Below are 22,887 nucleotides of genomic sequence, written 5' to 3'. Positions count from 1 at the left end.
CGTGTGAGCAGCATTCTTTCCATGACTTTGCCGACGCAGCTGGCGAGTGCAATTGGACGGTATGATGAAAGGTCGAGCGGTGATTTCCCCGGCTTAAGAGTGGAACCAGGCGACTGGTCTTCCAATCATGAGGAACTATGACAGCAGTCCATGACTTGTTATAAGTGTCCAAAAGAGCCCGTCGAGCTTCTTGGCCAAGGTTGGCAAGTGCGGAGTACGTCACACTATCGGGCCCTGGTGATGATGACCTTCTACAACAAGCCAGCGTAGCATCAAGTTCTTCCATGGAGAATAGTGCATCCATCCCAGAATCCCGTGAGGGTGGAACATTGTTGCAGTTCAGCATTGCGCCTGGATTCGGAGGCCCTGCTATTATTGCGCAGAAATCTTCGGCTACCTCAATCACACTGCGCCTTTGGTGGAGCGCTACGGATTTGAACGGGTAGCGTTGTTGAGGGTACGTACGAAGACACCGAATTACACTCCAAACGCGTGAGAAAGGCTTCCGTGGATCAAGTGTTTGGCAAAATGTCCTCCACCGTTCTGTTTGCAGTGCCTGAATTCTGCGCTGAATCTTCTTCTGTATGCGCCTAGCATCTCTTAGGTCTAGGCGCGACTTTGTGCGTCGGTATCTGCGCTCCGCCCTGCGCCGTTGTGATCGCAGTCGCTGCAATTCGAAGTCAAAATCGGTGTAGTTAGCTACAGGGTTAAAGGGGCAGGTGGCGTGTTCCATGGCCTCCTTAATTTTTTGTTCAAGACCGGCAGAGAAGCCCTCTGCGCAAGCAGCCTCCTTAAGTAATTTAAAAACTGTCCAGTCAATGCGATGCCTACACGTGGCTGGGGAAAATGTTGAATGGCTGGTAATAATCAGACAGGTTGTGATATGGTATAACACACCACTCGAAAAACATATATAGATGAAGCCCCCCCCCCCCCTTCTTTTGAAAAGATGGGGCAATATGCAGTAGACAGTCATTTTACATCGCTTCAAAGCGCCATCTGCGAATTTCAATGTGGAAAGAGAATTTAATGATATAGCCTCTATACGCACCTCTTTTACGGAAGAAGCAAAACTAAAGTTGGATATTGCATCGACGTTGATAAATCTCACGGCGCATTAAGCGAGAATTCTGAAGTTTGTGCGGTAAGAGAATTTAAATTGTGGAAAGAGAATTTAATAATTAAGCCTATATACGTACCTCTTTTACGCAAGAAGCAAAACTAAAGTTGGATATTGCATCGACGCTGATAGATCTCACAGCGCATAGAGCCGGAATCCTGAAATTTGTGCGGTAAGGACTACGGAAGCATGCACCCTACATCCTTCGACAAATACAGCAGAACTGTTGGCTTGGTAGGTACAATGCCAATCGCATTCTCGGTAAAGCATCGCAATTTACAACTTTTGTCCGCTTCCGTACAGCAGGAATCAACCGCGTTGCTTTACTGGTACCTTGTTTCCTTTCTTGCATTGCTCTTTCTTCCTGAACAACATTTTTCAGGGAACCCGATGTCCCAGGGCGTTGCAGAGGGCAGGGCTCGTGTGGCGCCGACATTTGAAGAGGCGCATCTGATACAGGTAGAGCATCATCGCATGCTTTACTGCAAATTCCGGCAAAGAACATGGTTTGTGCTGACGACGCAACCCATCGCATTTTAACTGTATAGCCCTTACTATCCCGATCAGAAGGCTCAAGCAAATTATCACTTGTCATTTAGATATCCTTCCGGCGCAAGTGCTTCTCCTCTTTCCCCGAGGTTCTGCTTACACGCCCATATATGCCGAAATATATTCTATATTTTATTATTTTCTTTTTAGTAAATGAATGCAATTTAAATATTTGAATGGGCACCGGCCACGGTGAATAAATTTCTCACTGTCAAATCACAAGGTCCCGTGACCTCGCTAGACCAATCCCCGTGGCCCATTGTCGCAGCCGGGGCACTTGTTTTTTCGTGACACGGAGGGGGCGCGCGTACGGTCGCCGGCTTTTCTCGAGAACATGACCTCTAAGACTATCGCATTAATACTCGACTGGGTCAGTTCTACACAAGTGAACATGAACACTATCAACTGGTCAAAACCACTCAGCGTCCTCATCTTCAGAGCCGGTCTGCACTAGGTAACAGTGAACCCAGAGAATTCCACGGTCTTCCTCGGAATCGCTGCTCCTTTTTCTCCAGCTCGTTTTGAAGCTAACGAATTCAGATTTGATACCCCAATGGTGGAGGTAAACACTTGCCGTATGCAAAAGCACCAGACCTCTCAGGGCCATTTGACCAACATGGAAGGACGGCAGGATTGTGTACCACATTTTCTTAAAGCTGTGGCCACTGCCTCCTCGTCTGCAATCAACAGCCGTAGCTGTTTGCGTTGATAACCCAGCGAAAGCACGTAAATGAAAAAATGCCTACAGCCGGTCCAACTTTTCTTAAATATCTCCCGAGCGTCGTCTGGCCATAGCGTCAGTGTGTCGTGACGGTTATTCAGTATACCAGCACCATCTCGTCAATCATGAGCCTATCCTGTCTGATTTTGCCATTCAGTGCCATGACAACCTCCTGGCACGACACGCAGTCAACGCTTGCGCAATAAGGGTAAAATTTTGCCCTTGCGCAAGAAATCACATGTTATCAAAAAGAGGCAAATGCTGACTTGCATGTGTGCTGTGAATTCAGTGCGTGGTATTATTGCGCCTCCAGCAGAAATATCATGCGTAAAAAATCAAGACCGTAAGGCAGCATGAAATGGGCAATGGTCATAAATAAATGTGCAAATTTGTGCGTCCACACCTGAGGTAAAAGTTTGGCAAGACTCGTAGAGAAGGCCACTGGAATGACCTTGTTCGAGTAGGTTCTTTCAGCGAAAAAAAAACTAAATATAAAGCCGTATAGACATTTCAGCTTTATTAATCTTATGCCAACATAAGTGCGGATCGAACCTGCAACCTTATGGTCAGCAGCAGAACATCACAACAACTATCCCACCACGGCCGTTGTACACTGACAGGTCCAATGTTGAAAACACCAACTGTACTAATAACTTAAATGTACTAACAATAACTGTAATAATAACAAGAAAATGCAAGCTAAAAGTGTTGTCATAGTAATCATGAATTTCTTCTCAGCCTCAAAGAAAAAAAACTGATGTGTTACTGAAACAGTTTGAACCCGTATATCTTATGTAAAGTTTCGCGCGCTGTGCGTTGTTTGCCTCTGCCTAAAGTCTTCAGATCACCGAAATGTGGTATACAATTCGAGTAAGCCCTGCAGTGTTCTGCAAGTCGCTCATCCTAATTTTTTTTCTATATCTTTTCCATGTTTTGAGGATCTGCACGTTCCGTGAAGCTCGTGAAACATTGAAAGCCTTTTACATCAAAAATATGTGTCCGAAAAGCGTCAGTGGCGCATCAGTTTTTCTCTGCTAGGTTGAGAATAAATTCCTTTAACGCCCTGCATGATACTTTGCATTTGCTTCTTGCCTTGTACGCGTGCGCATGCGCACCGGTTTTGGGAGTACACAAGTCTGTCGCATTCCCCTCAATGGCTGACAGCCATATAGCCCAGCAGCTCTTTTAAAGTAGCTTTTAATGCTTGCTTGCTTTTCCTTGTGCGGACAGAAAGGCGAAATACTCATCACCACAGCAACGGACACTGGTTGGACGCCCTATTTCCCGCTTCTGGCTGGTGTGGTGACTGAAATAGGTGGTCCGCTGTCTCACGGTGAGTTTTTGCCGGTGCATTTTGTAATGAAGTATTTTGAGGATGTCATGAATATTTAATGTGATTCTTGCATTTTCCTTGTGGCCTTTATCAAATTAATTGTGCCGCGGCTGTTCATGCTCCCAGAAATTGCTATTGTTGGACATCAAACGTAACGACGCTAAAGATTGGCACCATCAGAATTTTTACGCTTTGCTAGTAATGCGAGCAAGCTAAATTTATAATGAAAGGTAGAATATGAGATATAAATCTACGGTGAAAGCTCAATATTGCAACGTGGATAAAAGTTACAAAGAATTCCGTTTTATAGAGTAAGTGAGGTGAATCAAGTCATCATCATCACCACCAGCCTGACTACACCCATTGCAGGGCAAAGGCCTCTCGCAATCTCTCCAGTTAACTCTGTCTTTCATCACCTGCTCCCACCGTATGCCGACAAACGTTTTAATCTCATTCGCCCACCTAATTTTCTGGCAATCGATATTCATGGCGAAAGACGAGCACCTGGAAATCTTCAAGAGCCACTGGAGGTAGATCGACTAAATCTGGCGGGATGTAGCCTGTGTAGTGAGCCGGTTCAGTAGCTTGGCCTACAATGCAAGAGGTTGAGGAAGAAGTTGCCTGCAGAATAAAAGTCTGTGTGGAGAAACTCGAGGCATTTGCCTGGTACCCGTTCAGCAGAAGGAAGAATTTTCCTGGGAGGTGCTGCTCGCAGCCATGATTGCAGAATACAACCACAGACTTGAGAAAAAGAATGGCAGAAGGTGCAAATGATTGAGATGAGAATGCTTAAAGGCATGTGCCGTGTGACGAGGCTGGATTGAGTGCAGAATCGCCACATAAGGGGTACGTTTAAGATGACAAGCATCGGAGGAATCTAAAGGAGTCAAGGCTTTGTTGGCTTGCTCATGCGATGACGAATTAATCATATGACGGAAGAAGGGCTTTAGAGGTGGACATAGAAGTCAAGAGGGCATGGGGACGACAAAATAAGAGATTGGCGAGAACCGCTGAGCCTAGTTCTTCGCAAGTGCTTCGCAGTGGTTACCGCTCGGGGCAAGAAGTGGTGCACCTTGATTTGCAACAGCGGCCCCACATAGTCAAGTGAGACTGACTGAAGGTAGAAGCTTACTGTATACCTTGATGCTAATATATGTCATTTATGTGCCAATACCGCAATTACAAGCACAGATGACACCTGCTGACTTGTCGCCGTAGCCAGCTACAGTTCCACGTCTGATATATAAAAGCACTGTTACAATTAACTTAGTAATGAAAGCATCGAAGAAAACCCACTGCTTGACTTCCAGCCTTGACCGATATTGTTTCTGAAGTATGTCGACGACTGCTTCGGCATCCTAGACAAGAGGAAAATTTGACGCTTCGTGGATCACCTGACAAAGTAGAGGCCTCCATCAACTTCATGGTTTAAGAGGAAAGCAATGAACGTATAAAGCAATGAACGTATCCCGTTCTTTGACGCCCTGATAACACGCACTCCTACTGGCCTGAAGTTCAGTTTTTATACGAAGCCCATTCACTCCTGAAAGTTCCTCGACATCAGATAGGCGCATCCATTAGCCCACAGACACTCCATCGTGATGTCGCTTGTGAATCTGGCAGTTTGCACGCGTTTCGATGAAAAAAATGTCGAGGATGAGCTTGAGATGATAAAAAGCGACTTGGAAAGTAACTCATGCCTGGGAAAGTTTATTGAAACTCTGCTCAGAAGCCAACCCGACCAGCATTCGCCGCCGGAGCACCCGTAAAATGAAACAGAATCATCACGTCTCAAGCCAGGAGCGGTTTCGTACATTCCAGGCAACTAGAAAATTGCTTATTGATCGTATAAATGTAAAGATGCTCTGTCTCGCACGAAGTTCCCCTCCGGAATTGTTTACAAGATACCCTGAGACGATTGTGACTCAGTGTACATCAGGGGGACAATAAATTTAACCCAGGAAGCTGGGAAAGCATCGCAATGATGTCGTCAGGAGTCGAACAGCCTCAAGTGTTGCGGCAGAATATCCACAAATACGGCACGAAATTCTTTGGAATGACAGAGAACTAGTTTCCACTGAAAAAATAAAATATGTCAGCGTGGCTGCAACTAGAATCCCTCGTAATACAGAAGACGCCGAATGCTGCCAACAGAACAAAGGAAAACCTCAAACCGGCCTATGCAAAATAATTACAACGATTAGTCAAGACTTCGTAAGCTGCTTCTTTCATGGCCAGTTCCTCATTGCCAAGGAAACCTTAAGGGTTCCGACACGTCAACTACCGTTTTTGACACGGTCAGAGACTGAACTTTCACTCTTGTGTAGGTAAGGGGGGTGCTGAGCTATGACTGTATATTTCTGCAGCCGGCAGCTTTTTCTTTATAGCAATGTTTCGTTTGTCGCCCATTACCAGGAAATCAGGACAGCAGCTTCTACTTTCCTTGGCTACCACCACGTGGCGCATGGCTCTCAACATTCAAAAATAACGCTTTGCATCATCCGTGCCGTAAGAAAGAAAATACCTGAGTGGCTGCTGTTGAAGCGCTATTGGCCACTAGGCTTAATATAACTGGCTGAACGCAGTTTCTGACTTCCTGGTAATGTCCCCTTCTCCATTTCCGCAACTACCTGAGCGTTTCTTCTGTCCACCTCAGGCGCTGTCGTTGCTCGCGAGTACGGCCTTCCATGCGTAGTTGGGATTGAAGGAATCACCTCTATGCTGGCTACCGGTACGTATCCCCTATTTTGCATGCGTCACTTCATGCTGTTCTTAAGCAGAAAGCAGACAAAATATTTAATTATTTTATTCAATGCGGCCAGGCTCCTTTTGGTAGCCAAGGCAGGAGTTGTATTCATATACATCGTTGTACATTGCGATGCCACAAAGAAAGAAGCGAGCACAGAATTGCCAACGATAAATGCCCTGCGTTTCTAGAACAAGAAAAAGAGGGGGAAAATGAGCAAGATCACGCGCACAACCTGGACACATTTCTTATTGTGTAAATAGTTTGTACATATCACTTCTCCTCCTGTCCTCTATTCCTGTCCCCTCACCTCTTTCATTTCATTTCTCCATTCTGCCTGCTGTCCTTTATTTCCGCTGCCCCAGCTCAGGTGCTTCAGTATCGATGGCAGATGCCGGGGCTAGCAAAAATCTTTTCCTTCCTTTTTACTATTATTTTTAATAAAACCACTACCACACTACGCTTATAAGTAATACACGAAATTAGATATGAAAGAATCATGATTTGTCACGCACACCGCGTCACGCTGAAGCCCGTCCAAGTCGGATGCCGTCTTTGGGGGGAAAAAAACTGGTAAGCTTTCGCTCGGCACTGTGAAAGCACGCTTGTCGAGTTCTCATTGCTGCGTGTTGGACGTGATGTGTTATATTGCATGTAGGCCTGAAATTTAATTTTTGTTTGATTACATATTTTAAAAGTGTTTGTACTCACGATAAAATTGCTCATCTAAAGCACGTTTGAGTTAAAACCTCCATTGCCTCAGCCAAAGGTAAGTGTAACGATTATGATATGTTTGTGCTAGGTCCAGACAATATCAAAGTGCAAATTCTTTACTTTCTCTAAAATAAGCATGGGAAATATGAAGCAACGGTGCGCTTGGCGAGACTTCAGATCCCTTGTATTTTCTGCAGTACAGTGGAGGAAAAAAACTGGCTTTTAAGGAAAGGAAACGGCGCAGTAACTGTCTCACGTGTCTCGGTGGACACCCGAACCACGCCGTAAGGGTGGGATAAAGTGAAAGAAGAAAGGAAGGAAGAGGTGCCGTAGTGGAGGGCTCCAAAATAATCGTGCACTGACATCGCATAGTATACGGGCGCCTTTATGCGTTTCGCCTCCATCAAAACTCGGCCGGCACGGTTGGCTTAGAACCCAGCTACTCCGGCCCAGTAGCAGAGCGCCGTAATCACTGATCCACCGCGGTGTCATAAAAAGAAAAATGTTTAGAGAGAAAAAGCTCGCATATTATGTAATAGTTGGACATAACAGAGCATAAAAGCATTACAGAAAATTATATGCAGTTTGCACACGCAACAAAAGAAATAAAAAATACAAGACACTCAGCCAGAAGTAATGGTCGCACAAAAGAAAGAAAGGAAATATTCGTTATATTGTAATGTAAAAGCGTTCAAAAACGAAGGCAAGCAACTTTGAGGCTGTTACACGAAATTATCTTTGAAATAGCATTTCATACTTTAATAAAAAAAGGTGTTAATATAGAATAAATTCAACATGTAGAGAGAGAGAGACCATTTAGAGCCCGAGGTTCTTGACAGCTGATTTTCTGTTTTGAATAGTTAGTGCAAGTTGTAGGAACAAGTTTTTCTGTGTTCTTTCTGCAGTATAAAATGGTATGAAATATTGCAGTATAGTCGGTTTTTATTGATATGCTTTAATAGATGGTGAAAATGTACCTTAGCTAGTTTAGGCACACTGTCTAAAGTAGTTAAGGTACATTTACGTAGAGTAAAAAGCGGCGCTGCATAAAGTATTCTGGATGACCGTAATGAACTTCTTGGCACATAGCACCATGTTTTTCACAACGATAAATTTGTTATAACTGCGTTCAGTCAAAGCACCCCAAATAAAAATAAAAACAGTTCAGAATAGAAAAGTGCTTAATACATCGATACCTTAAACCTTTATGTCATGAACGGATGATTCTATTAGAAAATAAAATGTCTGAATTATACGTTTCTGAATGACATAAAAAGCGAAAGCTCTGCAGGAGGGTGGAAATATGAGTCAGTTGGTGCATACGTAACAGGTAATTAGCGAAACAGACGAGATACGAGAAAACGGAGGCACATATATTACAACTCGTAAGGCAGCTCTGCTTTCCTTAAGCTAATACGTCTCCCACGCAAAATTAACAAGGCATCTCCAGAACCACCAACAGTCAGCCAACACTGTTATGTAGGCTGCAAATCTATTGTCAATGGTCTAAAATTCAAATCTTTTTCCAACAAGCAGGTAGAGGTTTCGCTGATGCAATCTTCGCCATCCATACTGGTATCGAGAATTCCAGAAATTCGTGTTTTGCTGTGCCCCAGCCTCCTCCAAGAAAGCTGGCGTTACTGAACAGCGGGTAGCAGCCGTACCCATGGCGACAATAAAGTGAGGCAAATTTTCTCCGTCAATACGATCCAAGGAAGCGTGACATTCGCGCAGCCTATCATTGATACAGCGGTCTGTTTGCCTGATTTTAGCGTTGTCGCATACGATAGCGATGTGATACACCGCACACGTGGCACATGTCTCCATAAAGTTCGCATGCTGAGTCATATACACTGGATTCTCCGACCTGATTCGTTAAATTTATGACAAATACATTAGAAGAGACTTAATAAAATTTGTGTTTTCAGCTCCTCGCAAGGTTTTGAGATAGTTCTCGCGTACTTCACGCGCCAGGTAAAAGAATCCAGTCTGCACAAAGTGGCATGAGAACTTTTCTGCGGTATGTGCCGCACGTGCGTGTATAAGATTCCTCTGACACCAGACCAGGTCGCACCGGCCACAGTATATATTATAAGCTGCACGAAAACCGTGCTTTTTGGACCCTGCCTGCGCAGCAAACTTGCCTTGGCATTGTCATATGTGAGCTTGCTATACGCTGTTCACCATTGTCAGCTTCATTGGAAGAGGCTGGGGCAAAGAACAATGCTAAATTCTCCGAGCCTACTACATTAGAAAGGATGGCAGTCGCATCAAAATATCAGAGGTCAGTTGCCTAGAAAAAAAAACAACTTGGTTTTCTAGAGCACTGGCAATCGATTTCCTGGCTATTTATGATTATCGGTTATTTATGGTTGGTTGCGCTACGCATACTCTGTTCGCTTTGCTGAGGGAGGTATTTGTTGAACAAGGCGTGGCTGTTAGTCCTGTAGTTCTGCATGTGTGCCTGTCATTTTCTCTTCCTGACTGTTTGGCTCGTTCACTCTTAAGAAATAGCACCTATAAACGTTTCCCTGCTTCCGCTCATGCAGGGAAGTCGCGATATCTTGCGACCACAAGAGATAAATATATATGCAATACTTTAGGCGCTAAAAGTTTTCAGCAGTGCACGTCATTCATTTCCCTAGGTGATTATATCCAGCTGGATGGAAACACTGGAGTCATCAGGAAAATATCACCGCCGGCAACAGAGGAAGTCTGAAACCTGCCAAAAGTTGTGCCGATAGCGATGACTACCTCATATGCTTACACCCTCAAGAATCATGGGAATAACTCAGCGGAAATAAACACTTTTTTAGGTTTTAGGTATAAACAATACGGAACTCCGTACATGTCTTGAATAAGTGTTTTTGTAAATAATAAAATCCCGCCATCTGTCCTCCGCAAACCTCCCTTAAAGTGGCAGACAAACCAAGTTCACTCTGGCTGCATTCTGTTATATATTATTTAAAAATCTACATCCACTATTGTAGAAGACTGGTCCCTGTCTGCTCTTGTTGCCTGAAATGCCCGAAAGCACTCGCCACCTCTTCTTCGGCCTCAATGACATACATGGCACCCTTTGCTTCCTTCGCATATCCGCATGTGGCTACATAAAGCTACCGCTAACAGCAAATGCGAGCGTATTTCTGATCCCCTACAACGCATAACACCACGAGCGCTATGTGTCCCTGTGTATCGATCACTGTTACAACATGTGACGCTGATCTAACAGTTCAGGAATAAAGATGCGATATCTGCGCTGGAAGTGATACGAATCCTGCACGACACTTCGATGTGCAAGTTGTTTTTCTGCTGGTTGCAGTTCAGACGAAAATATTCGCAATTCTTTTTGAAAGCTCCGGCTTCAGTTCGGCCTGTGATTCAGATCGATTCAGTTTTATCTTCCCCTGTGACTAGTAATTCCTAGTCCAAACAATATTACATGACGAATAAATCAACCAATACTGAATCGCATCAGCTAAGAACGCAAGGGACACCGCAAAATTTCCTAAATTCTTAATTGGAGTTATATACATGTTTATTTACTATTTATGAATATCAGCCCACAAGGGTTCGCTGCTGGTAGGAATTGTATATTTATTATATCGCGTGATTGGCAGGCCAAGCCAGAGTTGTAAGCGCATAGCGCGCCAGTACAGCAAGAGCGGCTACTTTATTACGCGCTCATAAGTGTCCATTCAGGGTCACGATGGATCCGTCTCTCATTCAAGACTCCAGCCATCTGCAATGCTATTACTTCTGTCCCGCTCATTCTGCATTCGTTAGAAATCATTATCGACGACTGAGACAGCCAAAGGAGAATGGTAGGTCCAAAACGCAATATGAACACAATTGTTGAATAGTGTCGGAAAGACTCAGCAATTTACGATACTCAGCGGGGCATGGGAAGTTGTCAGAGAATAATTCTACTTAGGGCATGTGTAATTGCTGACCCGAAACGCGATAGTGAAATGACTAGGAGAATAAAAATGGAGTCGAGTGAGTATGGAAGGCATTGAGGTGGTTAATAGTAGCTTACCACTAACCTTCCAGAAGAAAGTTTTCAACAATGATATCTCGCCGGTACTGACGTTCGGGGCAGAAATCTGGAGGCTAACCAAAAGGCTTGAAATTAAGTGCAGGACAACTTATCGAGCTATAGAAACGAGAATGACAGGTGTAACGTTAGCAGATAGAAAAAAGCAGAGTAGGCCAGAAAAAAAAAGAGAATTCATGACATCCTATTCGAGATCAAGACAAAGAAATGGACCGGACATGTAATGAGAAGGCAACGCAACCGATGGCCGTTAAGGCTAATGGACTGAATTCCAAGAGAAGGCAAGCATAGCAGCGGGAAGCAGAGATTATCAAACCTGCGGGGATTAGGATGCCGAAGCCGGTACAGGACAGGGGTCATTGCAGGGATATCGGAGCGGGTTTTGTCCTGCTGTAGTAGTAGTTAGGCTGCTGCTGATGATGCCTCAGATCCACTAATTACAAAGCGGCACTTTAACACATTAAGGTTGACTGCCACACACTCAAGATTGCACAATCCAACTATCAACTCTACAGACAGTACCCCGGTCTTGTGAGCTTATACGCGATTCGTGTACATTCCTATTATGCACCTAATATTCACATGCATACCCGGACACATCTTGATGCATGCGACGACCCGCCATCCTCCCGACTTCATTAGACCCGTTTCTGTGCTTGGCGTCTTAGTCAGCGGTCTTGCACCAACAAACACGCCCATCAATTCCTTAGTGCACGCAAACTATTTCCCTTGTCTTACTCGAGATAAGGAGGTGTACGCGCGCTAAGTTCGTGTACCCCGCCTGTCGATCTTCGATGCCCTGGCAAACAGCTCTAACAGCTGACAAGCGCCAAATTGTGGCGCTTCGCTGGATTTTTTATTTTACTTGTGGCAGCTGTTGTACGCGTGCGCAGTGACACCTTTGAGCGAAAAATCTTAGCGAATTTTTTCTATACTTCTTACAACCCGATCCATCTTTCTACACTCGTGCCTTCTGTACCACTCATGGAATGAAAAAAAAAGGAGACTACGGTAGGAAATTTTTAATAGTTTTTATGCCCAAGAACGTGCAATCATGAAATTCCAAGCAAGAGAGTAAACGGCGCCACGGAAGGCAGTACTGAACTCGAGAAAACAGGGGCAAACAGCAGGAGCCGGATTAGTATAGCAGAGCATTGGCCATGCTTTGGCCCGTTTCGTGACTAAATGAAATGGGTTTAACTGTTCATCCCTCAGTAGGTGCTTCGAACACTTCGTTTGCAGAAAAACCTGTTTAAACAGAAAAAAAAAGTTATCTCGAATGGTTATATCCGGTGTAATTTTTGCGTGATATTGTTATTGTAACCGTAACTGAAGGATATGATCAGAGTTGGAAGAAACATTAAATTTACATTAAACATTAAGCGCGCGCTGTTCTGTTTTAAAAAATTCAACTTACCTTATTTGATCTCGCGGTCTTCAAACTGGGAAGACTTCTGGGCTTTTTCTTTCCACGTAGCATTTACTACAGCGAAATTTTTTGTGTACAAGAACTGTTTACATGAAAACAAGGAACCAACAACAAATCAGCGCAACAACACAAATCACTTCGTAACACACGCACCCACGCACGCACAAACAGGGGCAAGGCTGAGTATGTGATAAAAATGCAGAGGATAGTCTGGCTTTTATTTATTTTGGTAGTAGAAATCTGTGATAGGTGCTATTGTCTGGCAAAAGTTTAATTTTGGTAAGCCAACCAGCTCAGAATGGCGGTTTATCATGAAGTTTTTTTTAGGCTGTGACTCCAACAAGAAAAGCGTGTTGGGACGCCGGTACCCAACACGTCAGTCAGATACCCAGCGTATGCGAAGTCAAATTGACGTGTCGCTTTAGAACCTATATGACGACATCCCGGAAGTGCATCGCATCTTTAAATTAATAAAACAGTGTTTCATACTTTCGAAAACGTCACAAACACGGCAATATACAGACAGCGCAAACCGTCCTGTTTGTGAAGTCGCGTTTATAAGAAGATCACAGTGCACGCAATGTGAAAAAGAGCAGAATTCGTAGCACTCGTAACAGCATTAGACTTGCGCGCAGAGATGTGCACGCTGGCCACCGTTCATCCAGCAGAACATGGGTAGAGGCAAGCGTAAAGAAATTTTTCCACGTCACTGTAGACAAAACCTGAGCAGGAAAACTAACTTGAAAGGAATAAACAGCAAATTACAGCTCAGTCGTGCTTTCCGAAGGTAGTGTAGTGTAGTGTAGTGTAGTGTAGTGTAGTGTAGTGTAGTGTAGTGTAGTGTAGTGTAGTGTAGTGTAGTGCGGTGCGGTGCGGTGCGTGTGCGTGTGCGTGTGCGTTATTGCAGAGGTAAACTTTACTCAAAAATCGCCGCAAAGAAAAGCAAGGGCTATCACAATAACTGCATAACATAAGTACGATCTGCAAATCATGGGTACATAAGCCCGCAAGCACGCACGAAAAATACCATGTGAAGCGTCTGAGAAGAGCATGAAACGCATGTAGCAGATAAACATGGAGTAAACTACAGCAATGGTGACAGACCTCAGAAAGTCGGCAGTTTTAATACGCTCAAAGTAAGTGCCAGACCCATTAGTCGCAAAGGCAGTGGATGCGCTGAATACAAAGCCTAGCCTAATGAATGATTGAAAAACACTAATACATCGTTGTGGCTAAGAACAATTTTCAGGCAGAAGCGGCTCCAAATGTCCACAGAACATTATCGACAAACTTTGGTTACAGGCGCGAAAACAGACACAACACAAGGCAGAAACACAGGACGGAGCGCGCAGTCCCTTGAGGGCGCTCCGTCTCGTCTATCTGCCTTGTGTTGTGTCTATATTCGCGCTTGTAACCAAAAATGTACAGTTACCAACATGCCCAGCAAGATGTTCTTCAAAAAAATGATAGACAAAATCTCAGCATAGCGCTGAAAATGCGCTACGCGTTATTCGCAACTTTATGCATCCGGTACGCCATGATGCTCGAGTAGCACAGTGTCCATGCAACTACGGAAACCACAGCTGGGGCAGATCACCATGATCCAAGCTATAGACCAGGACACTCGGAACGATTTATATGTGCACTAGGAAGCGAGCGATACTTTCCTGTTAACAAAAAATATCATCGATGCTTTGCTTCCCAGTACGGAAGAATGCAAGGTCATCTCCACGTACTAATGCCTTAATCTGGTACCTAACATGCGAAAACCTTAAATTGCAGCAGTATTCAAAATGCTGTCGTACACAGCGGTTCTATGCAAAACAAAAATAATCGAGGGAAGACCAAGGAACGTGGTTTTACAGAAAAGATAACGTCTGCAAATAGTGAATTACATTCATTGTAATTTATGCAGTGTAGTAGCTATTGAACATAGGGAGGAGGAGGAGGATTAACTTTATTTCCGTCCAGAAAAGTAGCAGATGGTATTGGGTTATAGCTTACTCAAGTGGCCATGAGCCCGTGGCATTCGTGACTTCTGGGGCTCTTGTCACAACCCAGATCTATATGTTCGAGTCGGAACTGAGCAATGCGGCCTCCCACTAGTCTGGATTTGAAAGCTCCGGAAAAAGCATAGATTAGAATTGGCTTGAAAATTTGCCTCTAAGGTCGTTTCTCGTGACATTTTTAAAAAGGACAATTTATAGCTCTCATCGTTACGAATTTCGAACGTTGCAAAGCCACGCAACTGCGTGCTCTCATCAACCGGCAGGGGTTTAACAAGATACTGGAAGTGTGCAACGAGCTCATCCTGAGCATTCTCCAAGCAAGCAGTAAAGAGGGAGTTGTATTTTCCGAAAGTCGAAATGATTACACTCGTGCTTGTGACCAGGCAACATCCGCAATGGTGTGCCTAGTTTTTCTTGAAAGCCGCGTGCCAGCTTTGGTTAAGCAACACCTGTCTAGTGTGTTTCTCAGAACACAAGACACGACTTGTGCGGGACAGAACACAGGGGGTCCTGTACCGTTCCACAAGAAATATTATAGGCGATGCCTCACAGCTGCAATCTCCTGTCTGTACGAGACAGGGCCCTAGAATTTAAGCTTATGAAGGTTATAAAGGCTCTTGAGGAGCACATTCCCTTCGAATTTTTTTACGGCAAGCATATATGGGCGATTCTCAATGGCTGCCATTCAAACTTTCTTTCTAAACTCCTCCCAGGCTGCATGTAATAAAATTCGCATGAACATGCGAGATTACAAGGCTGTCTTAACACGTATAATAAAAACGCCATCGCTTATCAGAAAAACATTAAGCTTAAGAAGAGCCTATCTTGCCGATTAAGGCACGCTGCAGAAACCTATATTCTGTCAAAATGAACGTGGCAGCCTCTTGGTATGCGCTTGAAAGAGAAAGCTGCCTGTCTCAGAATACCAATACCTGTACCTTGTGCGTCTTCTTTGATGCATGGCCACTATCTGGCACTCTAATCGCTACTTCAGCTGTGCTCACGACGGTCATTTCGATAACACGTGTATGTTGAAATCTCATACAAGAAAAGCGTGACGATCATAATCAAGGAAAGTGGCTAGCTATGTCGTCAAAACAGACAGCATTCACATTGATCAGTGGCAGGAATATCATACGCAAATAATAGCCGAATTACAGGAACAGCCCCTCGGCACTGCCTGCGCAGACGTCATGATGCGGGACAATTGTTTTCATGAACCGAAAATAACCGCCTGAGAGACTGCCATAAGGCGACCTGAACAAATTATAACCTGCAAAAAAAAGTGTTGAGGCTCTCATTTCCCCCGTGATTTTTAGTCTCACTCTCTATCCTGAACAATCAAAATGTATTACTGCAATAATGTGCGATGCCGCAGTAGTGCTTGCTTTTGCCAAGACGCGAGCTCACAAGCATTCCGCGCTGTCCAGGGGAGTTGCTGGAGGTTCCGCATGATAACCACCTGGCAGTAAAGTAAGGCATACGTGAGGTACTGCGGCGAACGATAGCTTTAAACCTTCTTTGAGACAGCACATTTTCCTCTTTCCGGAGCTAAAGGACGCTTTCTTGTCCTTGCCCCCCCCCCCCCCCCCGCATTTGGCACATCTGATTTCGGGAAGGCCCGCATAGCTCCTTTTTTTCTTTTTTTCCAATTTCTGCTTTCTGGCTACTCTATAACCTGACGTCGTTTATACTTGCAACTTTCCTTTCGGCACATCCCTCCTTCGGCATCTTTGCATTGGCTGCTCCCGCCAAGCTGCAAAACTGATGGCGACCTTCTCGAAGACACAACTGAAAGGGCAATGTGATTCTAAAACGACACCTTTCGTGCGTGGAAGGCAGTATTGTAGCATACCCGGCCACTGTTTACATGCTCCACGAAGCTTGGTATGGACCACCGTCCCTCTGACATTTCACTTAGCTCCCAGGCATATTATGAATGTATTTTCATCCTCTTGATAGATGGTCCCAAAAAAAAGCTTCTAATGCGACTGCTTAGGTTCTTCCCAAACATTTTCTGACTTCTCTGTCACGAAATGTGCTAATTGGCCGAGAGAGGTAACGCAACCATATGACGTCATCACAGCCTGCCAAGCGTGGCAGTTGGTAACCTGCTCACCGGATTTTGAGCAAACTGCCCACCGCTGCCAAATACAATGCAGTTGCCATATGCCCACCCTGGCGCTGCGTATGAGCCATACAGGACCTCGGGAAGAGCGACCTGGGTCCCACAAGCCTCACCGGTGGCTGTGTTCGAAAGAGCCGCCTACCGAGACCACATCGCTTTTAGTGGTATGAGGACTCCTGCGATACATTAATGCGATTGAGAGGGTCGCTTGAGAAACCTAGACGACACTTCCATCACAGCCCTCACTGACTCTGCGAACGAGTATTGAAGGGAGGAAAAACTCTCAGCTTCCTGGAAACATGTCATAGCTAAATTCATCCCAAAACCGGGATGAATTTAGCGGATGAATTGAGCGGGATGGATGTAATGTCCCCACACACCCTTAAGGGTTAATAAATGATGATGATGAAAAAAGTTCGCGCTCGAAAACCTCAGACCTATTTCGCTTACTTCTTGCATAGGAAGACTGATACAGCACGTCATACCAGACAGACTGCAGTCGCACATGCCGAAGAGAATTTATATCCAAACACTATGGCCGGCTTTAGACCACATTTATCAACACAGGATATAATGTTCAGTCTAGCAAACGAACTCCTATCTCAGGAGCACCAAGGCAATCCTAGCTCTAGATTTAAACAAAGCATTTGATAACGTCAAAAACAAAGCAACCCTAGAATCTCTTTCACCGTTGAATGTAGGCGAAAAAAACGTTTAACTACATCAATGACTTTCTCTCCGATAGAACTGCTAAAATTCAAATTGACTCAATCAAACCCGACAATTTAGGTTTAGCAGACAGAGGAACGCCGCAAGGATTGGTCCTCTCACCCTTCTTTATTCAATATAATTCGCATGAAAATGGCATACGAACTCGCCAAAATCCCAGACCTAGAACATTCTTTGTACGTGGACAACATCACCCTTTGGACCAACAAGAGGAGAATCGGCACGATACAAGATACGCTGCAACAAGCGGCAGATGTAGCAGTAGAGGAGGAACAAGCCGCGGGACTTGCGTGTTCCCCCAAATAATCTAAGTCCTCATCCTACAGCCAAAACGTCAAAGAAAGAATAAAGCGCCTGAGATCAAAATCTACGCGGAAGGGGCAGCCATCACAGAAGTGGACACACTAAGAAGCCTGGTAATGCTGATGCAGTCAAACAAAAAAAGACATACTAATTAAGAAACTGAGAAACACCGTCATACAAATCTCCCTCCTCATCAGACGCATCGCGAATAGGCGAGGAGGAGTTAAAGAAGCCGAGACCAGGAAACTAATCCAAGCCTTCATTTTTAGCAGAGCCATCTACTCTACACCATACGTCACCCTGATAGTCACAGAAAGAGACGACCTGGATTCTCTAATTCTACAATCCTACAACATTGCGCTCAACCTCCCTCGTCATACCCCAAATGAAAAACTACTAGTTAGGAATTGATAACACGTACCTTAGCGGAAATGATGCAAGCACACTTCATCCCACAATACGACAGACTATCAGGCATTGAAACGGGACTTTTCATCCTGAAGAAAGCAGGAGTACAATATGAAGGAATCCGAGCACACACCTTGCCAATTCCAAGACACGTGCACGAACACTTAGTAGTCCATCCTCGGCCCAAAAACATGCATCCACACATGTTGCGGGCAGAAGAAAGGCTAGGGCACAAAGACTGCATGAAATATTTTCAATTCAGAAAGACAAGGCGCACATGGACGGGGCAGAATATGCAGACAGAGACGCCTTTTCTTTGGCAGTTGTCGATCATAGAGGTTCTCCCCCCGCTTCGGTGACAATCGATAAAACAAAATTTCCGGAGGAGGCCGAATCAGCTGCCATAGCTTTCGCCATTACCTCCACCGCTGCCAAACACATCATCAGCGACTCTAAAACCGCAATTCGAATTTTTGCCAAAAAAAGCGCCTACTCCGCCGCCATAAAAATCTTACAAAAAATCTCCAATACCCGCCACATCACATTGATCAGAGTCCCCGCCCATTCGGGCCATCCTGGAAACGAGGCGGCGCAACAATTACTCCGAGGATTCGTAGTTAACTGGGAGGTTAACTCGGAGTTAACTACAAATCCTCGCTCCTTGGCCGAGCTCAGGTCGGCCAAGGAGCGAGTGACGACCTACAAATAAATTGCTACCCACTTCAAGAAAGAAAACCAAATCTTCCCTGAACCACATAGATCTCTAAGTAAAGAACAAGTGAATTGGCGACAGCTCCAAACAGACACTTTCTTCAATCCGTACATGTACTCCATATGCTTCCCAGAGCAGCTTAGCCCCGTCTGTTCTCTATGCGGACGCCATAAGGCACACACACACCACACATTCTATACTCATGTAATCAAGACAAGGCATCGAAGAGTCTGCAGCTCTCTGCCCATTCGCAGTGGGAGGCCGCGCTGTTCAGCTCGAACCCGGAGGTTCAACTCCGAGTCACGGAGTGGGCCGATCAGGTCGCCGAACGACATCGTCGGTCGGCCACCCGGCGTCCGGCCTAGAAGAGGAGCCCACCGCGGTGATGGGCACGTCCCCCAGCCCATACCTAAGACCTCTTCTTTAATGAAGTTTTCCTCCTCCTCCTTCGCTATGAACACCACGTCACCACCAGTGGAGCAATCAAACGGCATCGCCATATTTGAAAATCTGAGGACCCCCAGAATTTGGAAGTTGACCCACTCCCAAACATTACAAAGGACTTTAAAATTTGGAACTAGGCCCACTCGAGAAAATGAATTAATGTGGCTTAATTTGCTGGATTAGTATAGTCACATATAATAATCCAATTTAAGGTACTCAAACACTCTAAAAGATGACCACTCATCATTGCTATATATTTGTTTTATTTATTTATTGATGCTGTTAACCCTCGCTTGAGTGTCGTTACAGGGAGAGAACATCGAACAATGCAATCAAGTTGGGCACTTCATAGCAACAAGTGAAACGCCCCCGAGACAAATTGTCAAGAGGACATTCAAATTTCTGCACGTATGTGAGATCGGCAACATCACCAGGAACGGTGCGTCATAAGGCATAAGGCAGTGCAGAACAGTGGGTATAAAAACTAACATGCAGAAAACCAAAGTGATGTTCAAGAGTCTTGAAAGGGAACAGCAGTTCACGATTGATAGCGAGGCGCTAGGGGTGCTAAAGGAATACTTAGGGCAGATAGTGCCGCTAACCCGGATCATGAGAGGGAAATAACTAGAAGGACAAAAATGGGATAGAGCGCATATGGCAGGTTCTCGCTGATCATGAATGACAGTTTACCAGCATCCCTCAAGAGAAAAGTGTACAACAGCTGTATCTTACCGATGCTCGCCTACAGGGCAGAAACATGGAGTCTAACGAAAAGGCTTCAGCTTAAGTTAAGGACAACGCAGTGAGCCATGGAAAGCAAAATGAAAGGCGTAACGTTAAGAGACTGGAAGCAGGCGAGTGGACGAGGCAACAAACGCGGATTAATGTCATCTTATTCAAAATGAAGAATAAATGGGCTTAGGCAGGGCATGTAATGCGAAGACAAGATAACCGCTAGTCCTTAAGGCTAGTGCAGTACGTTCCAGGAATAGGCAAGCGTAGCGGATGGCGGCAGAAAGTTAGGAGGACCGATAATATTAAGAAGTTTGCGGTGATACGGTGGCCGCAGTGGGTAGAGGAAAAGGGTTAATTGAAAAGACATGGGAAATGCCTTTTCCCTGCAGTGAGCGTAGTCGCGCTGATGATGATGATGGAACCGATTCCATCCGGAGTTTTCGCGAGAGAAGCGCAAGACCATTGCTTACTCATTGTAAACACAGAAGGATGTAACCTGAATACTGGTGCATTTTTTTCTTTAAGAAAGTGGTTAAGAAGGTCCCCAAAATATTTTTAGCTATATTCGCGCGGAATACATACAGATATTCAATTTCAAATGCAGACGTAATTTAGTCCTGAATATACAAAGCAACCAAGCGGCCATAGTCATGCGTAGGGCATAAATCCCATCGCCTGTTGCGTCGTTTCGTTCCGTTGGAAAGGCATTGCAGTTAGTTTCACACATTGGCGGAAACAGTATGCCAAGATCTGAAGGCTAGAATGCAAGGAATTTCAAAAATGCATCTAACCGGGAGCCTCGATTTAGCATTACATCAAAGGAATCCACAACCGGCCGTTAATTACTGTGTACCTTTAGTCTTATACGGCCTTATTGCAACAAACAAACGTGCCCTAACATTGTTATGATTCCTTATGTTATGATCTTTACGAAGCTTTGCGCTTTCAAGAGAACCTACTGCACTGTGAATGCGAACCCTGTGGGTCGGACACTCAATATCTCGGCCTGCAGTGGGCATCTCTTCTGGACACTCAAAGGTAAGGGCAAAATTAGAATGAACACATGAGCCGTCATCAATGATCCTGTTACACTGCGGTGGCTAGTGATGTAACAAGCTTCTTTTGTGCAGGAGGACGTTTGAAAGCAAGCATCAGTCCAAAAATAAGGGTTCATTTTTATCGACTCTCAATGGGAGGCAAACCCGGACGCAACCCCAAAAATCACATCCAGTGAACGCGGGGACATCATAAGTCAGTGACAACCAGGCCGCTGCCGTAATTAACAGCTGAAAGATACAAGCATGCATCGAACACAATAGCACAAGGAATCGCTCAAGTCAAATACGAACAATAGCATGTGCTCACGAACTGTTGTATAGCAGAAAAGAGATGCTAAGGAAGCGTGTAGAGTAAAGATGCCCGAGAGAGCCTACACAAATGTCTATGAAGAAGCGACGGGCGCAGCAGTATGGAATTAGACGCCGTGGCATGGGCCGCGGCCAAAACCTAGTCCGCGCTACAAGCTTGACCATGGCCAAAACACGACGGAAAGATGCACCGATGCACTCGATACTTCAGGCAAGTCACCAAACCACCAACGACCGAATCTGTGGCGAATACGGGCTGTAGCTTCTTCAGGACATTCGCAAAGGCACATAATCCAGAAATCCACATAGAATGGTGTGCTGGCAGTCATGGGGATACAGGGAATGAGCGTGCGTACAGTCTAGCTGTCGATGCCTTCCTCACCGATCAGACTGAGGCTTACACCGACGATCCAACCTCCCTGCGGCGACGACGTAAATAGAATGTAAGGCTGCCATACTAATGAGAATACCGAAGGGCGAGGCCCCGAGCCCACTCAATATCGGCAGATGTATGGAAGTGTTTATAAACAAGGCTATTGTCAGGATAATCTTTGACCGAAGATATAGTGCGCTGATGGAAAGGGCACAACAAAGTTTTCAAAAATACTCCCAATGATCGACGACCACCGGATCCGCCAAATTCCTGGTGCTCGCATTGTACACAAAACAGCCCAAGCATAATGCCTCACGTGGTTTGCCTCAGAAGGAAATGAACGCAAATCCCAGTGTGTACAATTGTACTATGACTGGGTTTTTCCCAACAAGGATCCGGACGTAACAGTGACGAGACCACGGAGCTTTTCCTTACTGTGTAAGCTCCATTTGGCGACGACAAGAGATCAATACACGGATGTAGCAAGATGCTCAAGGACAACATCTCATCGAATCCATCTCCCTTTTTCCATAACGCACCTAGTGGCTTTAAACTGATTCGTTCGATATCTGGTCAAGATGGTCAAGGGGAAACCTATCATTAACGAACGTGCAATCTGCTCTTCGCAATCATTTCTGTTTATATTGCTGCGCTAACATTGTAGTGCTGGACGCCGCGGAAGCGCACTTGCCTCGATGGGTACTTTTATAAATATTTTACCTAAGAATGTGCCATGAAGACGCCAGTCAGTAAGGCACTAGCTCTCAGAATTGTAGCTGCCTAGAAGGAAGGTAGACAGCAGTGCAGATTCTGCTACAAAGAATTTTCCCTTAAAAATAGGAAACCAGGGTTATACTTCAAAATATAATCGCACTGAAAAATACACAATACATAAGTTGATGATCCATTATTTCTCAACTCGCAATGAGTGTTTCTATTAGCACAATTCAGGGCATCGTAAAAAAAGTACTACAAGCATCAGCGATCCAAACAAGTAGCAAATGAACCTT

General features: G+C 44.9%; 1 protein-coding gene across 1 annotated transcript in view; it reads left to right on the top strand.

The window, feature by feature from the left end:
- The window catches only part of LOC144121871 (rifampicin phosphotransferase-like), a 148,366-nt gene extending 138,251 nt beyond the window's left edge, over positions 1 to 10,115 (top strand). The window contains exons 37-40 of the mRNA XM_077655290.1: positions 1,503 to 1,579; positions 3,621 to 3,723; positions 6,380 to 6,454; positions 9,829 to 10,115. Coding sequence (XP_077511416.1) covers positions 1,503 to 1,579; positions 3,621 to 3,723; positions 6,380 to 6,454; positions 9,829 to 9,902 — 329 coding nt within the window. The 3' untranslated portion in view covers positions 9,903 to 10,115. The remainder of the gene's footprint in view (positions 1 to 1,502; positions 1,580 to 3,620; positions 3,724 to 6,379; positions 6,455 to 9,828) is intronic.
- The last annotated feature ends 12,772 nt before the right edge of the window (positions 10,116 to 22,887 follow it).

Source organism: Amblyomma americanum, chromosome 2 (genome assembly GCF_052857255.1).
Source record: "Amblyomma americanum isolate KBUSLIRL-KWMA chromosome 2, ASM5285725v1, whole genome shotgun sequence".
Classification (NCBI taxonomy): domain Eukaryota; kingdom Metazoa; phylum Arthropoda; class Arachnida; order Ixodida; family Ixodidae; genus Amblyomma; species Amblyomma americanum.
Note: the sequence above shows the minus strand (reverse complement) of the source record. Positions and strands in the feature narration are given on the sequence as shown.